This window comes from Salvelinus alpinus, chromosome 1 (genome assembly GCF_045679555.1).
Source record: "Salvelinus alpinus chromosome 1, SLU_Salpinus.1, whole genome shotgun sequence".
In the NCBI taxonomy this organism is placed as follows: domain Eukaryota; kingdom Metazoa; phylum Chordata; class Actinopteri; order Salmoniformes; family Salmonidae; genus Salvelinus; species Salvelinus alpinus.
In genome coordinates this window covers 102,867,369-102,888,633 of record NC_092086.1, presented here as the reverse complement: position 1 = coordinate 102,888,633, position 21,265 = coordinate 102,867,369, and the positions used below count along the sequence as shown (strand labels likewise).

The 21,265-nt window shown below is 43.3% G+C and overlaps 1 protein-coding gene across 1 annotated transcript; it reads right to left on the bottom strand.

The window, feature by feature from the left end:
- Positions 1 to 134: 134 nt before the first annotated feature.
- Positions 135 to 20,556, bottom strand: LOC139537189 (voltage-dependent anion-selective channel protein 2). The gene is made up of 8 exons (XM_071338221.1): positions 20,401 to 20,556; positions 16,872 to 16,943; positions 7,808 to 7,857; positions 3,209 to 3,414; positions 2,799 to 3,020; positions 2,345 to 2,495; positions 2,161 to 2,218; positions 135 to 2,050 (listed from the first exon to the last, which is right to left on the bottom strand). The coding sequence occupies exons 2-8, from the start codon at positions 16,936 to 16,938 to the stop codon at positions 1,959 to 1,961; spliced, it is 846 nt and encodes a 281-aa protein (XP_071194322.1). The 5' UTR covers positions 16,939 to 16,943; positions 20,401 to 20,556; the 3' UTR covers positions 135 to 1,958.
- Positions 20,557 to 21,265: the final 709 nt, after the last annotated feature.

Below are 21,265 nucleotides of genomic sequence, written 5' to 3'. Positions count from 1 at the left end.
GAAATTCTAAATACATATGGAAACTATTACAACTGAACCAAATACTGCAATTATCACTAATATTCTCACTTCAGCGTTAACAGACCAGGAAAATATTGTCATGTCTTCTGAGAAACAAAAGACATGACATCAAGTCAATGTGTTTATTTATTAGAATTCCATTACTTGAAATTTGAAAAAATGTGGTACTGTGTCTAAACACACAAAAGCAGAGATTCACAATTATGTCAACAAATGGAAAGAAAACAAAGATAAATGGATACCTGGTTTATGACTTGGTAAAGGAAAGGGGGACAGTTGAGTTCCACACAACAGCCTCTGACATGAATGCTTCAAATGTTTTCTGACCGTAGGAGTGTTGAAACTAAGAGGAGAATATGTATACTATGTACAGAGTGGGAATGACAGGGAGTGTTGATTGGCTCCCAATGGGACCAATGACAGCCAGGAAGGGGTGTCGGTCCAAAGCAGCATGAGCAACAACAACATTCTAGAATGGTGCCAAGATACTCATTTTAGAACAGACTAAATTAAATCCCTGAACAGAAATTCAGAGTCACTCAAAATACTCTCAAATAGCACCATGTCCACATCCCTCTTCACGTGACCACAGATCTTAACTAGATAGATGAAAGCAACACTGTAGAAATGCCACCTATTCTAACCTACTGGAAGATTCCACCATATTATTTTCACCTACCAGCTGGCATATACAGAAGCGTGGCAACAGAGCAAAGGAGAGGAAAATATTTGAGTGTTTTGGGACATGTAGAACTGCATTCAGCGGACGATACTCCTGACAGGTCCTTCGCTAAAATCTTCCTGAAACTCTCCTGCAGACTCCCCTATTGTTCAGTGGTTACAGTAACAGCAGATGGTAGCAGTGGTCAAACGGTTGATTCCTTCTCAAGGTTGGACTCTTAAAATCTCACTTCAGTCAAATTAGGAATTCAAATATAAAATGGCTGAAATGAGATGGTTCTTACTCCAACCCTGTTTCTTCTGGCTTTAACCGGTCTCTTTCCACTCCGCCTGACCAAAACCAACAACGGTTTACATCCGTGATATGAAAACATACAATTGAAGTCGTACATAATGTCCAACATCACTAAAACATCCCATGATCACACCTAGTTTAACTGACACCATGGTCCACCACTGACAACAGCACAACCAAAATACAACATTTGATACTCAAACCTATACAAAAGAAACAGACAGGCGGAGCACTCTTTTTTTACCAAGGGAACACTGGGCTTCAAACGCTTGAGGCTTCCATTCTTACCAAGCCTTCTGTTCGAGGCATCCATTCTTACCAAGCCTTCTGTTCGAGGCTTCCATTCTTACCAAGCCTTCTGTTCTACTCCAGATACTCATTCAGACATGTTACAAATGAAAGACCAAGGGGAATATATACACGTACATAAGCATACATGAGCTACAAGTTTCCCAAGGACTACTCCCCCAAACTCCTACTGAGATATAACACATAGTGACTCTTCAGTTACCAGTCAGATGACAAAACTTAGCCACTGCGTTTCTGTACAACGTCAGTTAAAGGGGAGGTATCCATCTTATGTGCCTGCCTTTCCCCTCTAAGACTGAAACACTTTCTTTAAAACAAGATAAACGGTAGTGGTAGCTAACTATCTAAACCAAAGGACTAGAATATATAATGGCCATGACATTACAGAATGTCTCTCTCGCCCCCTCTCAGTATTCATTCAGGTTATTTAGTTACTTCAGTCATGACGGACATGGCTGCCACAGGTTTGACTATTCCTGCCTAAACACTTAATGTGTGTGTTTGTGTGTGTGTGTGAGACAGAGGTGCAGGAATGGAGAGGCTACATGACGATGGTTTTGGATAAGGGCTGTGGTAGGGTTTGCATGTGGTTGGGAATGGAGGTGTGATTGGTTCTGAGCTCTTCTCTTGGTTGGTGGGTCTTGATCCTGCTTTATGCCTCCAGCTCGAAGCCCAGGCCAACCTTGTGACCGCCGGTGTTGAAGTTCTTCCCATCGATCAGGGCTGACAGAGTCACCTTCACACCTACACGCACAGAGGAGAATAATATTACTGGAGGTGTTAAACACTACAGCTAGACCTAACATGACAGTTGTGCTTAGATCATAACCTTCTATGTTGTGATTGTTCCTCACCTGGCCTGAGGCTTTGGGTGTAACCGACTCCAATCAGGCTGGCGTTATTCACTTTGGCCTGCAGGGGGAGACACAGTTAGAGACAGCCAGAGAACGTGTGTTAGTGTGTAAAGCTGGCTGAAGTCCAGCCAGGGTAAAGCGTGTAAATGGAACGTGTGTGTAAACGTAAGTGTGTGTTACTCACAGACAGGGAAGCATCTTTGTCCAGAGCGTATTTGGCTGCGATGCCGAAGCGTGTGTTGTTGCTGCCGGCCGTCCAGGCCAGAGTGACTGCCGTCTCCAGCTGGTCATCCACCTTCTGGTAGATAGAACCCCCAAATTCGGTCCCATCGTTACTGAGAGAGGAGAGAGAGAGGAGTTAACAGTTAGACATGCCCAAATCAACCCCTAGTTCATACTCCTAGACACCTTATGGTGGGTGGAACCCTCTTAATTCTGTTCCGTCGTTACTGAAAGAGGGGAGGTAACACAGAAACGCCTTCCTACTCTAACCTCCATACCATTACTACTGAGAGACACGGGGCAACAGCAGCCACGGTTCCCAAACTTTACCATCTAACACATTCCACATTTCTGATGACTCACTCAAAAACAAAACCAGTGTTTCTAGGCAAGATCCACTGCACTGAGATACTCACACGTTGGTGTGGAGCTGGAAGTCTCCAGCCTTGTATCCCAGGGCAAAGTTGTTCTGGGCCAGTTTGGACTTGGCCGTGTCAAAGGCCATCTGGTACCCGGCCAGCCAGCCCTCATAGCCCACCACTGCGGCTGCGTGGATGATGGGACCCTCGAAGTCGACGTCACAGCCCACATTAAGGAAGTCACGCTTGTAGCCAGTTTTCAGCTTGCCACTCTTCTTACTGAGGACAGATGGAGAAGAGACAGGAAAATTAGACATCCAACAAATAACCTTTCATAGCTGATCCTTCACAATCTAAAAAAAGAAAGGTGATAACATATTTCATTAATAAATCCTAAATCATTTCATATTTTTTTGTCAAAAGGAATAACGTGGTATGCCATTAACAGTTTGATGTCCCTCTCTCACCCAGTGTTTGGTACGAAGGATGTGTCCAGAGCCAGCTTGAGTCCCTGAGCCAGCTGGTCCTCCACAGTGACCTCTGTAGCCAGGGTGTTGTCTGTGTTCCACTTCTGGTTGAAGCTCAGACCCAGCTCCTTCATCTTGTACTTGGTCTCCAGGTTACCAGCTGCCTTCCCCGTGTCTGTGTTACTGGAACCTGATGTGTTGAACTCCTGAGGGGGAGAGAAGAGAGGGTGGGAGAGAGTGAGAAGAGGGGGAGAGTAAAAGAGAGTGGGAAAATGTATGAGGCAAGAGATGTTGGAGAGAGAGTTGTGGTCAAATAGTTTGAAGTGAGTGAGATCTAGAAAAGCAGATTTTTGAAAAGGGAAGTTTCTTGCTGACAGCAGAAGAGGAAACCCTGTATGATTAATGAACTATGTGAGGAGAAACACAGAAAACAGATTACAGGTAATAGAGCATGAAAAGGTTCACCAGGAAAAGAAGGAAGAAAGTGAGGGATGCAAGGTATGGAGGGTGGATAGGAGGAAGTATGGACAGAAACACCATATATACAGAAGTATGTGGACACCCTTTCCAATTAGTGGATTCGGCTATTTCAGACACACCAGTTGCATCCCTCACTTCGAGCACACAGACAGCTCTAATAGAGCTGCCCCGGTCAAATAAGTGCTGTTATTGTGAAGTGTAAACATCTATGAGCAACAACCGCGAAGTGGTAGAACACACAAGCTCACAGAACAGGACCGCAGTGTGCTGAAGAGCGTAGAACGCAAAGATAGTGTGTCCTCGGTTGCAACACTCACTACAGAGTTCCAAACTGCCTCTGGAAGCAACGTCAGCACAAGAACTGTTCGTCGAGAGCTTCATGAAATGGGTTTCCAGGGCCGAGCAGCCGCACACAAGCCTGTGCCCAATGCCAAGTGTCGGCTCGAGTTGAAAACATCGTTTTTTTTTTTTAAATTCGCCTTTATTTAACCACGTAAGCTAGTTGAGAACAAGTTCTCATTTACAACTGCGACCTGGCCAAGATAAAGCAAAGCAGTGCGACAGAAACAACAACACAGAGTTACACATGGAATAAACAAGCGTACAGTCAATAACACAATAGAAAAGAAAAAAAAAGTCTATATACAGTGTGTGCAAATGGCATGAGGTAGGCAATAAATAGGCCATAGTAGCAAAGTAATTACAATTTAGCAGATTAACACTGGAGTGATAGATGAGCAGATGATGATGAGCAGATGGTGGTGTGTAAGTAGTGATACTGGTGTGCAAAAGAGCAGCAAAGTAAATAAAACAATATGGGGATGAGGTAGGTAGATTGGGTGGGCTATTTACAGATGGACTATGTACAGCTGCAGTGATCAGTTAGCTGATGTTTAAAGTTAGTGAGGGAAATAAAAGTCTCCAGCTTCAGCAATTAGTTCCAGTCACTGGCAGCGGAGAACTGGAAGGAAAGGAGACCAAAGGAGGTGTTGGCTTTGGGGATGACCAGTGAGATATACCTGCTGGAGCGCGTGCTACGGGTGGGTGTTGTTATCGTTACCAGTGAGCTGAGATAAGGCGGAGCTTTACCTAGCATAGACTTATAGATGACCTGGAGCCAGTGGGTCTGGCAACGAATAAGTAGCGAGGGCCAGCCGACTAGAGCATACAGGTCGCAGTGGTGGGTGGTATAAGGCGCTTCGGTAACAAAACGGATGGCACTGTGATAGACTACATCCAATTTGCTGAGTAGAGTATTGGAAGCTATTTTATAGAGGACATCGCCGAAGTCGAGGATCGGTAGGATAGTCAGTTTTACTATGGTAAGTTTGGCGGCGTAAGTGAAGGAGGCTTCGTTGCGAAATAGAAAGCCGATTCTAGATTTGATTTTGGAATGGAGATGTTTGATATGAGTCTGGAAGGAGAGTTTACAGTCTTGCCAGACACCTAGGTATTTGTAGTTGTCCACATATTCTAGGTCAGAACCGTCCAGAGTAGTGATGCTAGTCAGGCGGGAGGGTGCGGGCAGCGAACGGTTGAAAAGCATGCATTTGGTTTTGCTAGCGTTTAAGAGAAGTTGGAGGCCACAGAAGGAGTGTTGTATGGCATTGAAGCTTATTTGGAGGTTAGTTAACACAGTGTCCAAACGAGGGCCATAAGTATACAGAATGGTGTCATCTGCATAGAGGTGGATCAGGGAATCACCCGCAGCAAGAGCGACATCATTGATGTATACAGAGAAAAGAGTCGGCCCGAGAATTGAACCCTGTGGTACCCCCATAGAGACTGCCAGAGTTCCGGACAACAGGCCCTCCAATTTGACACACTGAACTCTGTCTGCGAAGTAGTTGGTGAACCAGGCGAGGCAGTCATTTGAGAAACCAAGGCTGTTGATAAGAATGCGGTGATTGACAGAGTCGAAAGCTTCGGCCAGGTCGATGAAGACGGCTGCACAGTATTCTCTTTTATCGATGGCAGTTATGATATCGTTTAGTACCTTGAGATTGTCTGAGGTGCACCCATGACCAGCTCGGAAACCGGATTGCACAGCGGAGAAGGTACGGTGGGATTCGAAATGGTCAGTGATCTGTTTATTAACTTGGGTTTCAAACACTTTAGGAAAGCAGGGCAGGATGGATATAGGTCTATAACAGTTTGGGTCTAGAGTGTCACCCCGTTTGAAGAGGGGGATGACCGCGGCAGCTTTCCAATCTTTAGGGATCTCGGACGATACGAAAGAGAGGTTGAACAGACTGGTAATAGGGGTTGCAACAATGGCGGCGGAATTTTTTTGAAAGAGAGAGTCCAGATTGTCTAGCCCAGCTGATTTGTACGGGTCCAGGTTTTGCAGCTCTTTCAGAACATCTGTGATCTGGATGAAGGAGAAGCTGGGGAAGCTCGGGCAAGTAGCTGCGGGGGGTGTGGAGCTGTTGGCCAGGATTGGGTTAGTCAGGAGGAAAGCATGGCCAGCCGTAGAGAAATGCTTATTGAAGTTTTCGATTATCGTGGATTTAATGGTGGTGACCATGTTGCCTAGCCTCAGTGCAGTGGGCAGCTGGGAGGAGGTGCTCTTGTTCTCCATGGACTTTACAGTGACCCAAAACTGTTTGGAGTTAGAGCTACAGGATGCAAATTTCTGTTTGAAAAAGCTAGCGTTTGCTTTCCTGACTGACTGTATGTATTGGTTCCTGACTTCCCTGAACAGTTGCATATCGCGGAGACTGTTCGATTCTATTGCAGTCCACCACAGGATGTTTTCGGGCTAGGCCCCTTAGTCCCAGTGAAGGGTAACCTTACAGCATACAGTCCCAGTGAAGGGAAACCTACAGCATACAATGACATTATAGAAGATTCTTGGCTTCCAACTTTTTGGCAACAGTTTGGGGAAGGCCCTTTCCTGTTTCAGCATGACAATGCTCCCGTGCACAAAGCGAGGTCCATAAAGAAATAATTTGTCGAGATCAGTGTAGAAAAACTTGACTGGCCTGCAGAGCCCTGACCTCAACCCCATCGAACACCTTTGGGATGAATTGGAACGTTGACTGCGAGCCAGGCCTAATCGCCCAACATCAGTGCCCGACCTCACTAATGCTCGTGACTGAATGGAAGCAAGTCCCCGCAGCAATGTTCCAACATCTAGTAGAAAGCCTTCCCATAAGATTGGAGGCAGCAAAGGGGGGACCAACTCCATATTAATGCCCATGATTTTGGAATGAGATGTTCGACGAGCAGGTGTCCACATACTTTTGTCCATGTAGTGTGGGTGCAGCAAAGCAGTGAGTGGCAGTCAGTGGTTGAAGCTGGACAAAGAAATGGATGACAAAATGAAATTAGTTGAAGAGACAAGAATTAAAACATTATTTGGACAGCAACATTGTTGAAAACTTTATCACTGACACCAGTCAATCCAGATGGTCAAAGAAATGGATGTGAAATACATGTAAATTAGTTGGCCAGAGACAGAAATGTTAAATAACTATAATAGTCACTGGACAATGATGTAGATGAAAACAGACTAACAGTACCATCTGCTGGACACAACGATGCAAAAACAAGACTTAACAGTGAAATCAGACAGTCTGTCGATGCATCTTCCAGCACGTATCATGTTGTACATACATAGAGACATCAGCACACTGTGGGAGAGAGTCTTACCATCTAAAATAGAGCGCAGTCCAGGAGGCAGCAGGGAGGCAGGGGGACAGAGCAGGGGTTAGGATAAGCAGATATGGAGACAAACAGGCCCCACACAGTCTTAAACACAAGCTGACTTCTCACACACACACAGCCTGTCATATCTCTTTATCCTGAAGCATAAAGCCAAGCAGAGCCAGCAACATCACCTAGCAACCTGTGAACCTTAGAGCTCAGAATTACAGACGGTTAGAAGGGTCGTTATTACAGTACCATAGAGAGAAAGGTTATTTACAAAATTACAGTCACAGAATCACAATCTACTTTTTCCTCAAAAAAATAAAAATATGTTCTACTAAAATAGAAATGTTAATGATTGATCAACATTAGCAGAGAGAGAAAGAGCAACCGAGGCAGCGCAGGTGGTACAGTGGAGGGGGAGAGAGAGGGAAGTAGAAAAGGGGAGGACAGAAACAGAAGACTCACCACTCCGCTCTGAGACTTGGTCTTCAAGTCCAGCTTCACGATGCCGAAGCCTTGAGGGTTAAACAAGAGGTTGACGAGCTAAGTGTACATTTGAGCAGACTCGTAGAACAATGACAATTTGTTTATGATGCGTTGAGTTATCATATGGTTTGCATTTAGGGATGTGCATCTTTCCCTTTCAAGACATTTCGATACATGGGCTCCAACACGATATGCTTTAGTTTGAATCGATTCGGTGCGATTTCAGTTCCATGCGATTCGATGCACTAACATTTGTTGCATAAACCCACATTTACCCCACATTGGTAACACTACTTTAAGGGTCCATAATAAACCAATTATATAAGGCATTTATAAATTGGGTATTCCCCATGTATTAAATCGCTACTCACACAATAATAAACCATTTTTGCAGTCCCTAATCTAGAGTGAGTGCTATTTATACTTTAGAAATGTTTGAGTGACCAGTATAACTTCTCACAAAAAGATGGGCATGCCAATGGTAGACATTATTGCTGTACCTGGTAAAAGAACAATTATACAACACAGGATGTTTAAGTAAACTCAGCAAAAAAAGAAACGTCCCTTTTTCAGGTTCCAGTCTTTCAAAAATATTTGGATTTTTGCAAATTAACTTCACAGATCTTCATTGTAAAGGGTTTAGACTCTGTTTCCCATGCTTGTTCAATGAACCATAAACAATTAATGAACATGTACCTGTGGAACGGTCGCTAAGACACTAACAGCGTACAGACGGTAGGCAATTAAGGTCACAGTTATGAAAACTTAAAACACTAAAGAGGCGTTTCTACTCATTCTGAAAAACACAAAAAGAAAGATGCCCAGGGTCCCTGCTCATCTGCGTGAATGTGCCTTAGGCATGCTGCAAGGAGGCATGAGGACTGCAGATGTGGCAAGGGCAATAAATTGCTATGTCCGTACTATGAGACACCTAAGACAGCGCTATAGGGAGACAGGACAGACAGCTGATCGTCCTCGCAGTGGCAGACCACGTGTAACAACACCTGCACGGGATCGGTAACCCCGAACAGCACACCTGTGGGACAGGTACAGGATGGCAACAACTGCCCGAGTTACACCAGGAACGCACAATCCCTCCATCAGTGCTCAGACTGTCCGCAATAGGCTGAGAGAGGCTGGACTGAGGGCTTGTAGGCCTGTTGTAAGGCAGTGTTACGCACGCCTCTAAGAAGAGGGAACTACAACTCAACTCCCCGTGAAGTGAAAGAGGTATGGGACTGTAGGAGCGAGTAAGGATTAAACAGAGACTCTTTGTCCCGAGTAAACTCAACGAAGGTACGGTGAGAGGGTTTCTTGTGGTTCCTGAAGCGCTGCCTATAAGCTTCAGGCACCAACTCATAAGCCCGCAACACGGTCGTTTTAACTGTATCGTAGTGTAAACTGTCTTCCAGGGAGAGAGCAGCTACTACTTCCTGGACTTTCCCAGACAATTTACATTGCAACAGGAGCGGCCAAACCTCGAGTGGCCAATGCAGCGCAGCGGCCACACGAGTAAACGCAGAGAAATAGGAATCAACTTACGACTCTCGAAATGGAGGGACTAAAGCTATATTTTTACTCACATCGAAGTGGGCTTGATGATGAGCAGCTTGTGGAGTCGCACTGGAGCCAGCGTCTAGCTCCAATTGTCAGATCCTCACCTCCTTGTCGGCTTCTATTTTCCTAATTTCAAGTTCAAACTGCATCTGTCTCTCTTTATCTTTTTGCTCCATTTCTAAACGGGCCAGCCTCACCTTCAGCCTAGCGGTCCCGCCTGAACGACCCGAAGCAGAAGATAAAGGGTCAAATCGGGGCAATGTAAAGGGGGTACGAGCAACCCCTTCCTCCGCCCTGTCCTCCGACTTAGCATCGGAAGGTCTACCCGCTGAGGCAGCCATCTTGTACAATGCAGTCTACTGAACACACAAACTAAACAAGTCATCCAAACTCACAACCTACCATCACACCTCAATCACCAATCACAGAGAGCTCAGTGCAGCAGGGTCCGGTGGGTTTAATGGAATCCCGGATGAGCCCCCATTATGTTACGCACGCCTCTAAGAAGAGGGAACGCAACCCCCTGCTACAACTCAACTCCCCGTGAAGTGAAAGAGGTATGGAACTGTAGGTGCGAGTAAGGATGACAAAAGGCAGAGAAGTTACCGTTTACTAGGAATTTATTCCTTCATGGGGAAAAGGGGCTGGACGGAACCAAAGCAAATAAAGTAAATATCAAAGCCCCCTCTCCTACCTTACCTGCCTACCCACTACTTACCTAACTTAGCACCACCTGGTGCGCTAACCAAAATACAGGGGGGGTCCGCCCAGGTCTTTCCTAGTGTGCATAGACAGTGAATACTACGGGTATATGTATGCCCGCGGGCCTCTTGCCTAAACCCTCCCTAGGTGCCTTCCCCTTCCCCCCTGGGAACAAATGAAACAGAATAATCAAAACACTGCGTCCTATTGACACACAACAGACATAACCAATCAGCTCTCTCACTCAACCAATACAGGACACACTAATCATCTCCCTCTGAGAACAACCAACACAGTATATCACCCTCACAGCCATCAGCCTCCTCTCTCAGCAGTCATCTCTCAGCAAATGATCTCTATTCTGAACAGAACACTGGCTTTTATATAGCTTCAGAAGGAGTCTAATCGGATACAGCTGTAACTTGATGAGGGGGCGGGGTCAGCTCCAATCATTAATGGGGCTGACCAATCAGCTGCTTGGGGAGAATTCAGGAAACCATCTCCTGAAACACACACTCAAAAACAAACTACAAAACAGAAACTGGGGAACGTAACAGGCAGGTCCTCACCAGACATCACCGGCAACATCGCCTATGGGCACAAACCCACCGTCGCTGGACCAGACAGGACTGGCAAAAAGTGCTCTTCACTGACGAGTCACGGTTTTGTCTCACCAGGGGTGATGGTCGGATTCGCGTTTATCGCCGAAGGAATGAGCGTTACACCGAGGCCTGTACTCTGGAGCGGGATCGATTTGAAGGTGGAGGGGTCCGTCATGGTCTGGGGCAGTGTGTCACAGCATCATCGGACTGAGCTTGTTATTGCAGGCAATCTCAACACTGTGCGTTACAGGGAAGACATCCTCCTCCCTCATGTGCTAACCTTTCTGCAGGCTCATCCTGACATGACCCTCCAGCATGACAATGCCACCAGCCATACTGCTCGTTCTGTGCGTGATTTCCTGCAAGACAGGAATGTCAGTGTTCTGCCATGGCCAGCGAAGAGCCCGGATCTCAATCCCATTGAGCACGTCTGGGACCTGTTGGATCGGAGGGTGAGGGCTAGGGCCATTTCCCCCAGAAATGTCTGGGAACTTGCAGGTGCCTTGGTGGAAGAGTGGGGTAACATCTCACAGCAAGAACTGGAAAATCTGGTGCAGTCCATGAGGAGGAGATGCACTGCAGTACTTAATGCAGCTGGTGGCCACACCAGATACTGATTGTTGCTTTTGATTTTGACCCCCCCTTTGTTCAGGGACACATTATTCCATTTCTGTTAGTCACATGTCTATGGAACTTGTTCAGTTTATGTCTCAGTTGTTGAATCTTATGTAAATACAAATATTGACACGTTTAGTTTGCTGAAAATAAACGCAGTTGACAGTGAGAGGACGTCTCTTTTTTTGCTATATATATATATATATATATATATATATAAAACTGAGTTTAAATGCATTTGGCTAAGGCGTATGTAAACTTCAACTGTGTGTGTGTGTGTGTGTGTGTGTGTGTGTGTGTGTGTGTGTGTGTATATATATATATATACATATACACAGTTGAAGTCGGAAGTTTACATACACCTTAGTCAAATACATCTAAACTCCGTTTCACAATTCCTGACATTCAAGTAAAAATTCCCTGTCTTAGGTCAGTTAGGATCACCACATTATTTTAAGAATGTGAAATGTCAGAATAATAGTAGAGAGAACGATTTATTTCAGCTTTTATTTCTTTTATCACATTCTCAGTGGGTCAGAAGTTTACATACACTCAATTAGTATTTGGTAGCATTGCCTTTAAATTGTTTAACTTGGGTCAAACGTTTAGGGTAGCCTTCCACAAGCTTCCCACAATAAGTTGGGTGAATTTTGGCCCATTCCTCCTGACAGAGCTGGTGTAACTGAGTCAGGTTTGTAGGCCTCCTTGCTCGCAATTTTGTATGCTTGGGGTCATTGTTCATTTGGAGGACCCATTTGCGACCAAGCTTTGACTTCCTGACTGATGTCTTGAGACGTTGCTTCAATATATCCACATCATTTTCCTGCCTCATGATGCCATCTATTTTGTGAAATGCACCAGTCCCTCCTGCAGCAAAGCACCCCCACAACATGATGCTGCCACCCCCGTGCTCCACGGTTGGGATGGTGTTCTTCGGCTTGCAAGCCTCCCCCTTTTTCCTCCAAGCATAACGATGGCCATTATGGCCAAACAGTTCTATTTTTGTTTCATCAGACCAGAGGACATTTCTCCAAAAAGTACGATCTGTCACTATGTGCAGTTGCAAACCGTAGCCTGGCTTTTTTATGGCGGTTTTGGAGCAGTGACTTCTTCCTTGCTGAGCGGCCTTTCAGGTTATGTCGATACAGGACTCGTTTTACTATGGATATAGACACTTTTGTACCTGTTTACTCCAGCAGCTTCACAAGGTCCTTTGCTGTTGTTCTGGGATTGATTTGCACTTTTCGCACCAAAGTACGTTCATCTCTAGGAGACAGAACTCGTCTCCTTCCTGAGCGGTATGACGGCTGCGTGTTCCCATGGTGTTTATACTTTCGTACTATTGTTTGTACATATGAACGTGGCACCTTCAGGCATTTGGAAATTGCTCCCAAGGATGAACCAGACTTGTGGAGGTCTACAATATTTTGGTCTTGGATGATTTCTTTTGATTTTCCCATGATGTCAAGCAAAGAGGCACTGAGTTTGAAGGTAGGCCTTGAAATACATCCACAGGTACACCTCCAATTGACTCAAATGATGTCAATTAGCCTATCAGAAGCTTCTAAAGCCATGACATAATTTCTGGAATTTTCCAAGCTGTTTAAAGGCACAGTCAACTTAGTGTATGTAAACTTCTGACCCACTGGAATTGTCATACAGTGAATTATAAGTGAAATAATATGTCTGTAAACAATTGTTGTAAAAATTGTGTCATGCACAAAGTAGATGTCCTAACCGACTTGCCAAAACTATAGTTTTTTTAACAAGAAATGTGTGGAGTGATTGAAAAACTAGTTTTATTGACTCCAACCTAAGTATGTAAACTTCCGACTTCAACTCTGTGTGTGTATACACACCAGATACACACACACACACACACACGCGTGTGTAAATAACTAGCTTACTAACATTGACAAATGTGTGAGTAATGACAAATAAATTGACAGCAACTGGATTGTAAATACATTAGAAATGGTTCATTATGGACCCTTCAAATAAAGTGTTAACTCATTCTAAATTATAATCTGCTGCTGATGAAGCTCATAAGACCCCTGAGCACGATCTGTCTGAGCTGACTTCTGTGGGTATGTGTAAATTATGCTTGTCTATGAAGGTCGGCCTATGAAGGTCGGTCTATGAAGGTCGGTCTATAAAGTACAGTGCCTTTTAGACATTTTTCCTAATATACTTATTTTAAAACCCGGAATGATCACATTTACTTAAGTATTTAGACCTTTTAGTCAGTATTTGTTGAAGCATCTTTGGCAGCGATTACAGCCTCGAGTCTCCTTGGTTATGACGCTACAAGTTTGGAACACCTGTATTTGGGGAGTTTCTCCCATACTTCTCGGCAGATCCTCAAGATCTGTCAGGTTGGAAGGGGAGCGTCGCTGCACAGCTATTTTCAGGTCTCTCCAGAGATGTTTGATCGGGTTCAAGTCTGGGCTCTGGCTGGGCCACTCAATGACATTCAGAGACTTGTCCCGAAGCCAATCCTGCGTTGTCCTGTTTCAAGGTAAACCTTTGCTCCAGTCTGAGGTGCTCCGGAGCAGGTTTCCATCAAGGATCTCTCTGTTCTTTGCTCCATTCAGCTTTCCCTCGAGCCTGACTAGTCTCCCAGTCCCTGTCACTGAAAAACATCCCCACAGCATGATGCTGCCACCACCGTGCTTCACTGTAGGGATGGTGCCAGGTTTCCTCCAGATGTGATGCTTGGCTTTCAGGCCAAATAGTTCAATATTGGTTTCATCAGTCAAGAGAATCTTGTTTCTCACGAGTCCGTTAGGTGCCTTTTGGCAAACTCCAAGCGGACTGTCATGTGCCTTTTACTGAGGAGTGGCTTCCATCTGGCCACTACCATAAAGGCCTGATTGGTGGAGTACTGCAGAGACGGTAGTCCTTCTGGAAGGTTCTCTCATCTCCACAGAGAAACTCTGGAGTTCTATCAGAGTGACCAATGGGTTCTTTGTCACCTCCCTGACCAAAGCCCTTCTCCCCCGATTGCTCAGTTTGACCGGGCGGCCAGCTCTAGGAAAAGTCTTAGTGGTTCCAAACTTCTTCCATTTAAGAATGATGGCGACAACTGGGTTCTTGGGGAACTTAAATATTGCAAAAATGTTTTGGTACCCTTCCCCAGATCTGTGCCGAGACACAATCCTGTCTTGGTGCGCTACGGACAATTCCTTCAACCTCATTGCTTGGTTTTTGCTCTGACATGCACTGTCAACTGTGGGTCCTTATATAGACAGGTGTGTCCCTTTCCAAATTATGTCCAATCAATTGAATTTACCACAGGTGAACTCCAAGTTGTAAAACATCAAGGATGATCAATGGAAACAGGATGCACCGGAGCTCAATTTTGAGTCTCATTGCAACGGGTCTGAATACTTATTTAAATAAGGTCTCTTTATTTTTTATAAATTTGCAAACATTTCTAAAAACCTGTTTTTGTTTTGTCATTATGGGGTATTACATTTTTTAAATTTAACTAGGCAAGTCAGTTAAGAACAAATTCTTATTTACAATGATGGCCTAGGAACAGTATTGTGTGTAGATTGGTAAAGAAAATAACTAATTTAATAAATTTTAGTACAAGGCTGTAACATAACAAAATGTGGAAAAAGTCAAGGGGTCTGAATACTTTCCAAATGTACTGTAGGTCCATCTCATTATCTTATTCAAATGTTAGGCAATGTTGGAATGATTTAACTGTTTTGCTAACTTTGTGTATTATAATTAGCTCGTGTGCTTTTCTTGACGAGGAGCAGATACTATATAATGTTGTTGGGTCTAACCATATTTGCCAGTGACAATCTACCATTCAAATATTTGTTTTCAACAAAAAGTTCAGTAATTGACCCATGTAATTCCAGTTGATATTGCAAGGGTTGTTTTGTTTGCGCACTGCGCTGACTGTGCGTCGGTATATTGTATATAAAAGTGGATCCTCGTGATTACATTTTCCTCCCTTTTTAGACCACATAGGCCTTTGAAAATACTTCAAATGGTAGGCTAACCGAGTCTCTCTCGCTCTCCGTGTGAGAGTAAAGTTAAGGCCTCAACATCTTGCTGAATTTATCTGAAATAATATCTGAATTTCTGTGGGTGTCCATTTTGAAAGTGCTGAATGAAAAGGCCCTTGTTTGCTTGCACTTGCTTATACTTAGAGCTAAGTGTTAATGATATAAGAATAAACATTGTGAATTTACTGAACATAAATGTAATAATGTTTGTGTATGGTTCAAAAGTCTAAACTAATTTTGCCGTTCATTATTATTGAAGGAGAATGCGGTTCTTACAGACTTACACATATCCACAAGGAGTCAGTAGTAACCACATTTGTTTAAGCAAGTCAGCCATATAAGCTATAGTTTTTAAAAAGGCAGTAAATAAGGCTTGATGAACTGTTGCGCTGCCAGACAAGGCTCCGCTGATAACCAGGTGTAGCGGTGTTAAGGATTCACTCCATGGTGCTGAAAGAAAAGCTCTGCTGTTGGCACAGTTTTATGTACTGTAGTACCTAACAGTTTATGGCCACCGTTTGTCACTGTTATAGTGCAATGAATGTATTGTTTAGTGTTGTGGCTTTGTTGGCATGCATCTAAAATGTTTTGAGTTTGCCCCACCAAGATTTACATGCTAAAATCACCACTGCTCTGTATATCAAAAAGAATACCATATTACACTAATTGCAAAACTACCAAAATTATTGCTGTTGGTGAACCTGAATAATCAAATAAAATCTATTGTAGGCCCCGTTCAGCAGGTAGCCTATAGACAGATGAGAGTTGTCTCCGGCAGCTTACTTTTAGTCTGGTAAAATACATTTTTCAACAGCGCATAGATAATAATAACCTAGAAAATGACATAGGTTGTCAGTTAACTAATAAAACCTTATATTGCGCTAGTCATTTTTGGATTTTAATGCGTAAGGTGCTGGGCACCGTATGTAGTTTGACTAGGCTACTGATAGTCCCTGGGATTGTTCAGCAGCTAAAAGGACTTGTAGAGCAATGACTGTCAACGCAGTTACATGCTTAGTTCGACACTGAAGGAGAAAACGCATCAGGTGTTACAAAAAATGTGGTATTTTCAGAAGGTAGAAAGTAAGCAAAAAGAGTGAATTAGCGATTCATAACGTTTGAATATATTTTCTGACCAATGCATGCTACATATTGATCAGTTTGGGGTCCACGGACCAATGCAGTTGCATCTTAAACATTTTAAAACAGGGACCAAGGCATATCGGTGAATCCTTACATCCCTATTTGCTTTGCTTTCTAACAGTCCATAACCTCACCAGCCAAGTGCAACTTAACATTTTTATGTATCACATTGGCTGATTACCAGGTGACTTTGGTGTTTCAAATTCTAGCACGACCAGACTATAAACAGTAACTTAATCTGTTATTTCATGCTTTAGCTACCTCCTCTGACTGTCAATCATTGTCATGTGTGGAATTTTGGCTTCTCCTTGGTAAGCTAACTGTTCAGGTGTGCAAATGGTTTTACTATTTAGAAACCTATCATAGCCCTTGCTGAAGATATTTTAGTTAGTAACTCACCATAGCCCTTGCTGAAGATGTCCTTGGCAGCCTTGCCCAGGTCTGAGTATGAAGGAGGAACAGCCATTGCACCTGGAGAGGAGGAGACAAGTCGGGATAGTCAACACATGCAAGCCATATACAGTTGCGGCCAAATATATTGGCTCCCTTGCACTTAAAAAAAAAAAAATCCCAATTTTTTTTTTTTAAATAAGTTGAAAAAAATAAATAAAAATGGCCTCCTTACCTTGCTATTCGATTTAACATTGCAGAACCATTTTTATTTTTGTAAAGTTAAGTTAACAATTAGATTTTCGAAAATAAAGACAAATGGCATGGAAAAAGTTATTGGCAACCCATAGCTGGTACTTGGTTGCACAGCCATTGGCCAAGAGAACTGCCAACAAATGTTTCTTGTAGCCATCAATGAGCTTGCTGCACTTTTCTACTGGCAATTTGGCCCACTTTTTAGCAGCAAACTGCTCTAATTCTTCTATGTCTGAGGGGAGCCCGCCAACTGCTGTTTTCAGCTCTCGTCATAGGTTATGGATGTGATTCAGATCTAGATCGTCGCTGGCCACTCCAGAACAGTCCAGTGATACTTCTTGAACCATTTCAGGGTGCTTTTGCTGTATTTTTGGGTTGTTGACTTGCCGGAAGACCCACAACCATCAACAGAGACACCGTTTTTGGACACTGGGTTGAACATTACACTCCAAAACACAAATATAATCTGCTGATTTTATGTTTTGCACACATTCAATGCCCCCAGTATCAGAGGCAGCAAAGCAACCCAACAGCATTACCAAACCTCCCCACGTTTGATTTTAGGGAGGGTGTTCTTTTCTTTGAATGCTTCATTTGGTTGTTGGTAAACATGAGACCCCACTGCTGAAGGAGACACAAGAAAGCCTAATTGAACTTCTCAAACTCACCTAAACAAGCCTAAATCCTGGGGAAATGTTCTGTGGACCAATGAAACAAAATCAGAGCTCTTTGGCAATACAGATCAGCACTGTGTTTACTGACAACCAAATTAAGCAGTCAATGAAAAGAACACCCTCCTACAATCAAAGACGGGGAGGTTTGATAATGCTGTGGGGTTTCCTTGCTGCCTCTGGTACGGGGGGCCTTGAACGTGCACAAGGCATCATGAAATCAGCAGATTATTAGGTGTTTTGTAGTCCAATGTAGGACCCAGTGTCCAAAAACTGGGTCTCCATTGAAAGTTGTGTGTCTTCTTCCAGCTGGACAGCAACCCCAAACACATATCAAAAAGCACCCTGGAATGGATCAAGAAGAGACGTTGGAATGCTCTGGAGTGGCCAGGGAAGAGTCAAGATCTGAATCACATCCAAAAACCTATGGTGAAAAGAATTAGAGCAGTTTGTAGCTGAGAAGTAGTCCAAATTACCAGTAGAAAGGTGCAGCAAGCTCATTTTCGGGCTACAATAAGTGTTTGTCCTCAGTTATTGGCCAAAGACTGTGCAACCAAGTACTAGCTCTGGGGTGGCAATAATTTTGCCCATGCCATGTCTTCATTTTCTACATATAAATCGTAAACTTGTGTTTTACAAAAAAAGGTTCTGCAATGTTGAAAACCCAATAACATTGTGTGGTGACCAAAGTTTTTTTTTTTTAATTACAACTTATTTTAGAAGAAATAGGAAATTATTTAAGAAAAGTTCAAGGCTGCCAATATATTTCGCCGTAACTATGTCCCACTGCAATACTTGACTCAGTGTGTGATGTTCTAGAATGTTGCATACACCTGACATGATTCCCACAGGACTGATTTGGAAGTTGTCACTAGAAATCTCAGGACTCTTCATTTTGCAAAGCAGTCCAGAAGGACTGCAGTGTGCCAGTGACTATTCTGCAGCAGACATTTTTTTCCTAGTGAATCATCAGTGTAGAATAGATGCCCTGTCACATATCCTTGGCAACCAGAGTGCTGGGAGGCTGGGTACCTAGGTCATGTGACTGGTTTCCCAGTGAGTGAGCTCAGCTGGAGAACAGATTGTTTCTTCTTAGCAGGAAGCTAGCTAGGCCGACACCAGCATCACACTCAGGCCACACACACAGCACTGGATTAGCCTATAGCTTTGATTGACCTACATAACCGTAAGGAGATGCTTTACATGCCATTCTAGGCAAGTTTCCAAACCTATCATCTCAAGGATAAACTGAAGTCAGAGGTGGCATGTATTTTCTTGACTGGGGACAACAGGAGCTTGCAGAACAGGCTGCAGTATTTACAAATCTAGGCCCTTGTGGGTTGACAGGACTGGGCACAGGCACATATTGTAACAATATTTGCAGTTATCACAATACCAAACTAAGAAAACAAATAGCTAGTTGATTTTTACATTGAATTTTATTTTCAGGTGGATTTTGAGTTACCTTGATCTGTCACAAAGCCTAAATATGTCATGTTAGTAATAATTGTTTATTTTTATTTTACCAGGTAAGTTGACAGAACACACAGGGTAGAGGGGGGGATGAATGAGCCAATTGTAGATAGCTAGCTAGATGCATCTAATAATTAATACATTTTTAAAAAGTGTAATGTTATGTCATCCTTCCAACCAGCTAACAGTAAGGCACTGGTTAATTCACTTGGCTGATTATCTTCTCATTTCAGCACGCAACGACAGCTAACGTTAGCTATGAATTTGTGTTCATCTTGAAGGTGAGGGTCATAGCTATCAGTTACCAAGGTGAGGGTCCTAACTGTAAGTTAACGCCACCAGCACATATTAAAGTACCTAGATGGCTAGCTAGTTTATATATTTCCACAGCTACATTTTCATTGTTCTATTGTTTGTAAGACGAGTGGCGGGCGAACATGTTTTGTGCACGGTCTATTTCTGACAAAGAACTGCAGATGGGACCGTTTAAGAGAGTCAGTGATGGTGGTTAGCCAGGCTAGGCAAACTGGCTAACGTTAGCCAGCTGAAATGTTGGCTAGCGTAGATAACGTTACATCTGCATGATGCATTGGGGATGACTGGAATCAGTAAGAGTAAATATGCCAACAACGACAAAATGTATCGTATATAAAAGTTAAGAACTTAATTTGATAAATATTGCAGCTAGTTAGCCTCGTTAGCTTGTTAACTAACAGTAGCTAATAGTGGAAAAACCATGGTACACGCCCCCTATTTCTTTGGAAAAAAACAACTGTTAGTCATTTAAAACGTTAAAATAACATTAAATAAATAGTTTCATATCGTTAATTGCAACAAAACTCTACCTGGGATTATACAGCACTTTGCCAAACAACATTATGTAATATGTGCCAGCTAACAAGTTAGCATGTAAACCACATTAGCTAAAACAGATGGACATTGGAATAGGCCCTTGTAGCGAGCTACCTAACATTAGCTAGTTGCCCAGTTGGTGCAGTGGCTAACCTTGGACAACCGCGCTAACTAGTGTAGTGACATTTACTGTCAATGATTCCTCCATGCGATGAATGGCATTATTAAAAAAAATAAACATTCATGTTTTATATTAGCTACATCAACAGTTGAATGTTCATAGCTACCGATTTTATGTTGTGAAGCAAGGAGAGATGGATATCTGCAAAGCGTCTGAACACTGTTCCCTTTTCACCCTGTCAAAACTAGCATCTGCCGGCCTGGAAAAGATAGGGCACAGTGAAGGAGACACAGGGAGCATGCGCAATTCACAGGGGCGACTGTATGAACGACTGCAGAAATATGCAATTTACCTACCAGTACATAATCCACATTTGTTCACTTAATTCCAGCATTTTCTAATACAGTAGTAGATTCAATTAATGTATTTATATTAGTCGAAGTGCATCTCAAATGTCAGCAATTTACAGCCTTTTTACTGCCTACAGTTTGTAACATATTCGGACGATTTTTTTTCTTTTTGTGCTAAATAATAACATGAGAAAGATAAGTCATCATCACTGTATGAGCAAAATACGTCGAAAATACGTATTTTCGGTTGAAAAAACGTTGAAAATAGTATTGTGCTCACTGGGATGGGAAATGTAATGCTTACAAATGGCCCAATGGCTGTGTTAGTGTCAAAAGTATAATTTGTGTGAGGGCCACAGTGGTGAAAAACACAATTGCTGTTGTCATTTACACCTGCACTTTAGGCCAGTGGCCACCCGAAGAAAGTTTACAGTAAGATGTTTGGAGAGGCAGCATTGGGAGCTATTTTTACAGTCTGGTTGGGAGAACTTGTGAGGTGTCTGTTTCTCAAACTGGACACTAATGTACTTGTTCGCTTGCTCAGTTGTGCACCGGGGCCTCCCACTCCTCTTTCTATTCTAGTTAGAGCCAGTTTGCGCTGTTCTGTGAAGGCAATAGTACACAGCGTTGTACGATATCTTCAGTTTCTTGGCAATTTCACACATGGAATAGCCTTCATTT

What these genes read in the sequence shown, in the direction of transcription:
- LOC139537189 (XM_071338221.1), bottom strand. Translation starts at nt 16,938, where the DNA reads ATGGCTGTTCCTCCTTCATACTCAGACCTGGGCAAGGCTGCCAAGGAC. An exon ending in CCAAGTCTCAGAGCGGAGTG is followed by an intron (nt 3,415 to 7,807) that starts GTGAGTCTTCTG and finishes TCTCCCCCTCAG; the next exon opens with GAGTTCAACACATCAGGTTC. An exon ending in ACAAAGATGCTTCCCTGTCT is followed by an intron (nt 2,219 to 2,344) that starts GTGAGTAACACA and finishes CTCCCCCTGCAG; the next exon opens with GCCAAAGTGAATAACGCCAG.